Here is a 7891-nt window from a genome sequence, read left to right on the forward strand (position 1 = left end):
CACAGCAGCTATTTCAGTCTGAGCACAGCTTCAATGTCTGCTGTCATGACGAGATGTTTGTACACTTTCCCCAAGGCAGCGAAGACACAGACAGTAAAAAGTGTGCTTTGTTCAATCTATGTATTCCACTCCTCAGCGGGGATCAGCTACCTACCCAGTAACAAGCGAGGTAGTGAATTCACCAAGGCCTTCCACAAACATCAGAGGACGAGCTTCATTACAGCTTCATATTCAGACTGACATCAGGAGAGAGGAGCTGTCCTCAGCAGAAGGGTTTTCACTGAGAACGAATAAAAACAAACATGCTTGCCAGCCCCTGGCAGTGCTCACACTGCAAGGCTTGGTTACACCAGGATACACACACACACACACACACACACACACACGTGCGCTTCTTCAGAGAAGGAAGACTGCTCCACCTCCAGCTCTCACACAAACACTTCATTACTCTGGAAGCAGTTTAGCTTCACGACCAGCCCGGCCCACACCGCTACATGACGGAACATCGATCTACAGCAGCCTCTGTCTGTCTGTCAGACCCAACACCGAGCTGTCTGTCTGTCAGACCCAACACGAGCTGTCTGTCTGTCAGACCCAACACGAGCTGTCTGTCTGTCAGACCCAACACCGAGCTGTCTGTCTGTCAGACCCAATACAGAGCTGTCTGTCTGTCAGACCCAACACCGAGCTGTCTGTCAGACCCAACACAGAGCTGTCTGTCTGTCAGACCCAACACCGAGCTGTCTGTCAGACCCAACACAGAGCTGTCTGTCAGACCCAACACAGAGCTGTCTGTCTGTCAGACCCAACACAGAGCTGTCTGTGTGTCAGAGCTGGGACACAGGAGATCGACCTCCTGCCCTAAACCCATTCTCTCATTTCCCTTTCACACTTTCTCCAGCCCTCAGAGCGGCGAGGCTGGGAGGTTATCTTGAAGTATGTGTCTGTTAGAGCTCTTAAACTCAACCAGGCAAGTCTGATAACAGACCCAGGCCAGATTTGCATTTCGTCATACTCACATGACAGCTAGAATAGTCGTTTTGTGAGTAATTACCACAGATAACCACCGCTCGCGGCGCATTTCTCAGTGATATGAATGAAGGGCACATTCCAGATGTGAGCCACATCAACATCTCAGAGAGCCAGGCTCCAGATTAGCTTCCTCCTCCGTAGCACTCCCTCACAGCACATCTCTTCCCTCTCTCACTTTCATTTCTGCAGGCACAACACCTCCCCCCCCCCTGTTCATGCAGGCGCTGCGCTCCCCACGCTGGCTACGCTCAGGACCCAGGAATCCCTGGGCCTTCGGGAGAGGAGCTGAAACTCGCTCTGTATCAGAGCTGAAACTCGCTCTGATACAGAGCTCTTCAGACTTAATAAGCTTGAAACCTCCAGCGCCTTAACACCAACGTCTCTCACCTACTGCCTGGCTGTGTGTGTGTGTGTGTGCAGCATCCTGGCTCCAGCACACCGCACCTGCAGCACCCTCTCCTTCACACACTCCTGCTGCGGAAGGAGAGGGAAGATCTCGTGTCCTTTCAGCTTTTTCTTCTTTCATTGATCTCGCTGGATTGCTACAGTGGCTTTTTTTTTTATGAATAAACACGTTTATCGTTGATTATTGTTTAGCAACACAACCTGTTTCCTGTATGACTGGCTCATCAGGGATATTTGGAGTGGACAGGCTGTAGTGTGTAGTGAGGATGCTCACGACGTTAACGAGTGAACCTTCCCTGTGAAGAGTTTCATCATCCAGCAGATCAGTCAGAACAGTCCAGGTGTTCCCCTTTCACTCAACTCAAATATGTTGCATGACTGCATTATTGTCACAGAAGATATGTTACGGTTATAAAACAAGCATGAGGAGGCAGTGAGACCTTGAGCAGACTCCGGTTAGATTACAACATATTTTGTCTTCACTTAGACAACAACGTACAGTGGAATCAGCATGAAACACACCCCAGCACCAGTTCAGCTCAATAAAAGACAATCTCCAGGTCGTGACCTTTTCAACAGCTGGCTCCGCACATCACAGACACAGTCATGAAACAGTCAGCACATCGACGCTATTTCTAGAACAGTCCACACGGATAGCCTAATATTAGCATTCCACAACATCATAAAGACACATCTAAGATTGTGAGTTCAGCCTGGAGAGGGCTGTGATCCCAGGAGCAGCGGTGGCTCCAGAGAGGGAGCCTGGCCGTCTGAGACCCCCAGGCAAAGGCAGGCTAGGCGGGGAGAGGCTTGCTGGCTGAACCCTGGGGGCCGAGCCTCTCCCCGCAGGCTGACAGATGCATGCAGGACCGCCATGACTTTCTGCACTAACACTGTAGTCCTAGTTTAGATGGAGTCCCTGCACAAACTGTACGGCTCTTCATTTATTTGAGCAACAGTCATATTGTACATATTTTATTAGTAGTGTTTATTAGAGTGTTTTGCATCTTGTCAATTTTTATATTATGCCTTTTCCTTACAGAACTTGTTTTACGTTTCGTTATATTTCTAATTACTGTGTTATTCATGGTTATGCACCAACCCACCAAAGCAAACTCCTCATGTGTGTAAACTTCCTTAATAAACTTGATTCTGATATGGGATCCTGTTCTCTATATTTCAAGATCTTTCTTGACATATGTAGGCTACTTTTGGTACAATTAAATTCAGATTTTGTCCATTCCTCTCAGGATAGCAGTGTATAAAAAATAAAACGATATCATACAAGACAATACAAAACACAATAAAATTGTAGACATCAATGAAAACAATAAAAATGTGAAAGTTCTGTGATCCATGTTAATGCAGCTGTTCCCAGCGCTTCTCTCCACGCGGGATCAATAACATCCTGCTCTGCTCCATATCTCAACGTCCTGATCGCTCAAAACGCTGAGACGTCCTGTGACAGCGATAGCATGACAGACCTACAGGTCGCTAACTGTCATCACCATTCCTTTCAATAAACGAGTCCTGTTTTGATAATTACACCCCTGGCGACTGTAATAGTGTTTTCTGTTCCCTAATTGGCGGTGTTACACACCTGACATCTGTGGCCCATTAGCTCCTATAATAGACCCAGCACAGATTAGACCTCATTTGGTCAATAACAAACACCACCACAGAATGCATCCACGTAACTCGAAATTAGCCGACGTCTTTTAGAGATCACAATCATTTAGAAGGAGAGAGAAGGTAACGTCAGACAGCCAGGACTGCAGCGCCCTGCAGGCCATACCACTGGCCCTGCCAGCCTGCCCCCCAGCAGAGCCCTTTGAAGTCATCACCTGACGGCCCATACCACCGCAACACACCTGTCTCTGAACACAGCTGTCTCTGAACACAGCTGCCTCTGAACACAGCTGCCTCTGAACACAGCTGCCTCTGAACACACCTGCCTCTGAACACACCTGCCTCTGAACACACCTGCAACACACCTGCCTCTGAACACACTGCAACACACCTGCCTCTGAACACACCTGCCTCTGAACACACCTGCCTCTGAACACACCTGCCTCTGAACACACCTGCCTCTGAACACACCTGCCTCTGAACACACCTGCCTCTGAACACACCTGCCTCTGAACACACCGGTCTCTAAACACACCGGTCTCTGAACACACCGGTCTCTGAACACACCGGTCTCTGAACACACCTGTCTCTGAACACACCTGTCTCTGAAAACACCTGTCTCTGAACACACCGGTCTCTGAACACACCTGCCTCTAAACACACCGCAACACACTGGTCTTAAACCTCAGTTAACGTTGTTGCCTCATGAACTGTGTTCAAAGGAATCAAGTAATGCATTTGTTTACGCTGAACAAGTGTGCACAGCATCCAGCTACTTCAGGTAAACCCACTATCAACACACTATCAACACACTATAAAAAAATAAACTCAAGTATATCCATCAGTCCAGTGTGATTCATGTTACCCTTTCACAACCCAAAAACAACAAAGTTGTGTAACTCTTTTGTCCTAATACTCAATATCTTCAGTTAAATTAACTCAATATTGGGATGGTTTTCTTATGATAACTTTGCACGATATGAAGTATTACTTTGAAAACTTGTATTTCAAAACATGCTTCAAGATAACTCACCACAAGAGAGCCATAAAACAAACAATATATTTCTCTGTACAGCCGTTTTTAGAATGACCTGAAACTTGGAAAAAGAATGTGTACTACTATGTAGTAGAACCAACACGTAATGCAACAAGGCCATTCTCAGCATCTACAGGGAAAGTATTTGCCACATTCATGCTAAAAATACCCCCCAAAAAGGCAGACATGGGAGAATCCACCCCCATATTGTGCAACAATGAACGGGTTTGTAACGCTAAACAAAAGAACACGGAAAAGGTATGCAGGAAAGAATTAGGCTTTCTCCCTCGAGCTCACACGCTGTACAATAATCCTGCTTTCAATCACCTCTTTGTCCAGGCCGGTCACTAGCGCCTCGATGGCAGGGGTTACCATGGCAATGCCATAGATTTAACAACTGAGCATACATTAGATGACTTATAAAATAAATGTTTTTCTTACTTGTTGATTTTAATAGACTGCACAGCAGTTACCTTAATAGGAAACAACAAGTTGTTCAACAGATCCAGTTTTGATGCACTGGGCCCCAAAAAATTAATATCACACTTTAAAAAACGGCATGTTTTGTGTTCGGGGCATCGGTGTTGCCGTGAACATATGCACATTCAACAAGACAGTGCTCTCCAAACACAACATCCGAGACAACCAATGAGGACTCCTACCCTGCATATGGTTACCATAGAAACAAGAGCAAAAACCTGCTATCGTGAAAGTATATAACAATCTAAACAGAGCAGCAACTTTCCTGTGAACGTTGATCGCTCCATGTTGAACAGAACAAAAATGTGCAAGATGCCCATATGGCGTTAACTGTACAAACAGCTCAATATAAAAAGTTACAAATCCATCAAACAGAGGAAAGAATACCCAACTCCAAACTGCATCTCCTGCTAAATGTAAACATTAGGATAGAATATTAAATCTACTGTAATTACCTTCATCTCCGTCCAAGTCCTCTGTGTCTCTTTCGAGTGACCAGTATGGGGAATCTGACGCTGAAATGTAAAAGTTGAAAGGATTTGTTAGACATCAAGAAATCTAATCAAAGTTGCACCTGCAACCTCCCACCGCAAATAACAAAAAAAAGGCAAGAAACTGAACAACGCTAGCTTATTTCACAGTCCAGCATGTTTACGTTTGGGTTGTTTTGAGCTGTCATTACCGTATTTTAAAGGAAAAGTCAAGAATTTTCCATTAATCAACTTTTCCCCTACACTGCCACTGGCTTGATTCTCTCTGACCTATGTAACAAAAGTTACAGTCATACAAAAGTGTAGTGACCATAGTATTCCGGGATGACTATTAATTTAAATGCTTTAAATTGTTCAAGCATTAATGTAATTCCCCGTGTAGTCAAAGTCCCTAAGAGCGCGTGGAACCCTGCAAATCGAGGCAATCGGTTAGCTATCAAAATAAAGTAGCCTGTGGCAAGGCAAAAAAGGTTCCCTCTTTGATTACAAATGGCCAGAGGGTTTTTTGCTTTTAAAAAGGGGGTTATCGGTGGACAACGATGAATCCTAGTGTCCGGGAGAATCGTGTGGCGACAACTACAGTAGCCTGTTTTTTGACCAGGTTAGCGTAATGTCTACTGTGTGTAATACTGCACTGGGCAGGCTACGGCAATGGATGACGCCATTTCTGTAGCTGCCAGTCTGCAATACAACAGTTCACTAGTCGGAAGATCGCGAGCACTAACAATCGCATTCGGAAATATGATTGGTATCAATCTGTTTCTCAAAACTATTGCTCTATGCTATGCAGTGACATTGTCTTGGAATGTAATTGAGGAAATGGCGTTTGACTTATCATTGTCCGACTAAATCCCACCATCAACATGGCACAGTACGCAGCCCTCCACATATTCCGTTGCACAGTTGTGCGATATTGGTAACACAAACCAAGCAAGACTTGGTTAACAACTGACTCGAGTCGTTTATTAATGCTAAATACACTGTACGTTACATGAGATGTATTGGAACACGACAAAGTTGCTTGAAGTAACATCGCGGTCAGAGTGAAGATATATTTCGCTTCCCGTCTTCACATGCATGTTGATCTCTTCGAGTATCGCTACAAATTTGCTGACGGTCGACGAGTACCCTAAGCTACACGGGGCTGTCTCTGACAAAGGAACAAATTGACAAAACATCTTGCAACAAGGTCAAATGATTTAGATAACATGTCGTGATGGTATACTCCAAACTGCAATTTCTATCGGATACGTGAAAATCGGTGTTTAAGATTATACACTTTAAACACGTTTCCAGACGAATGTTCGCAGTGGCTACAATGTCACCCCAACCCAGACAATTTTCTGGTTTAGTCCTCGATCTCAACATGTCAATGCATTGCAGACGGGAGTAACCTTAGCAGGTATTCTCCCTTTGCCCCTTCCCATAACAAGCTGAAGTAAAGCCTGCAGCTTAGCGGTCAACTATTACAGCTTGCCCTGGCCATAACTATGATGGGCTGTGCCAGCCATTTCTGCTCACTCATATTTCGACTACGATTAGGACAACAGAAGTATATCTACGCTCTGATAAAAATTACGTTCCAAATTAAATATCCAGCTATATAGTGCCTACACACAGCGATGTAATATGTTGTGGTCTAATATTAGTTAACGTTCGCTGCTGGAAATATGGCTAGTCTACCTACATTGCACTCGGAAGCTAGCGTTTACGTTACAATGCACAAAAGAGTCTAGACTAGCTGGCATTCAATGAGACTTCTCAAAAGTCTTGATCAGATCAGTGCAACCTAACAAACTTATTTGAAATAACACTGAAAATACTTTCCTTCGCTTAAGCCAAGTACCCTTACGTAAGGGATAGGTCCATGCTATCTACACAAACAGCATTTGACCAATCGGTTCAGCGTTGCATAGTTTGTTTTTAATAACGTTTCTTTGCTAGCTACACTCGAGAATTCCACCAGTCGTGTGCTAGGCTCTCGCTGCATTTATTTAGCGACTGTGGCTAACGTAATCCACAATGTACTCGACAAGAAAAAAGTAGTATCGCTAGTCTACCTAGCTTCATAACATGTAGCCAAAATATTGATGGCTGGCAGTCTACAAGTTCGAATTGACTAACTGATCAAATATATGTAGTAATAGCCAGCCTTGCTATCTAGTTCATTCATTATTTTAGGGTAACCATCTATTCAAGGTTTAGGCAAACCTAGGCAATCTTGCCCCACTGAGTTTGAGGATATTTCTTTTCAGCATAGAAATAGAAGATCAGCCTAGAAATCTTCTAAGCAATTTCTTCACAATGCTTGACAAAATACAAATGACTTACCTATGCAGTCAAGTTGAGAAACTGGTTTCTTCTTTGACTGAATGTTGAAATTAATCCATACGATCATTTACGTAAATAATGTGTCAGATTTTGAGCGTCGCCCGTTCTACCCGGTTGGTGTGGATTCGACAAAGTCGTTGCTAACTAGCCCTCCAAAGCCGTGTTGGTCGCCTGCTCTTTCTCTGATCTCTCTCCCCTTTCTCAAACTGACTGACAGAACACAAAACCACCCACAAACCACACTGTGTTTTTCCATTGGATAACTCGTTAGAGTGAACGCCCAATACTCGATATTATTGGTTGGTCTTGAAAAAAATAAAATCCTAACATTTTAATGACGACATGGAAACGCCGAATTGAGGGGTAGTTGGGAAATGTAGTCATACAGACTTCACGAGGCATACATTCAGAGGAGATCATACTTGCCGCTAAACTGCAACTCCCAAAATTCTCCACGTGATGGGAACGCCTAAAATAGTTACGATTC

General features: G+C 44.3%; 1 protein-coding gene across 3 annotated transcripts in view; it reads right to left on the reverse strand.

Moving 5' to 3' along the window:
• Positions 1–7598, reverse strand: part of arid4b (AT-rich interaction domain 4B) — a 32164-nt gene extending 24566 nt beyond the window's left edge. For all 3 annotated transcript variants that reach the window (XM_062464414.1, XM_062464413.1, XM_062464412.1), the window contains exons 1-2: positions 7405–7598; positions 5038–5097 (exon numbers count right to left, since the gene is read on the reverse strand). In XM_062464414.1, coding sequence (XP_062320398.1) covers positions 5038–5043 — 6 coding nt within the window. In that variant the 5' untranslated portion in view covers positions 5044–5097; positions 7405–7598. The remainder of the gene's footprint in view (positions 1–5037; positions 5098–7404) is intronic.
• Positions 7599–7891: the final 293 nt, after the last annotated feature.

Source organism: Osmerus eperlanus, chromosome 6 (genome assembly GCF_963692335.1).
Source record: "Osmerus eperlanus chromosome 6, fOsmEpe2.1, whole genome shotgun sequence".
Classification (NCBI taxonomy): Eukaryota; Metazoa; Chordata; class Actinopteri; order Osmeriformes; family Osmeridae; genus Osmerus; species Osmerus eperlanus.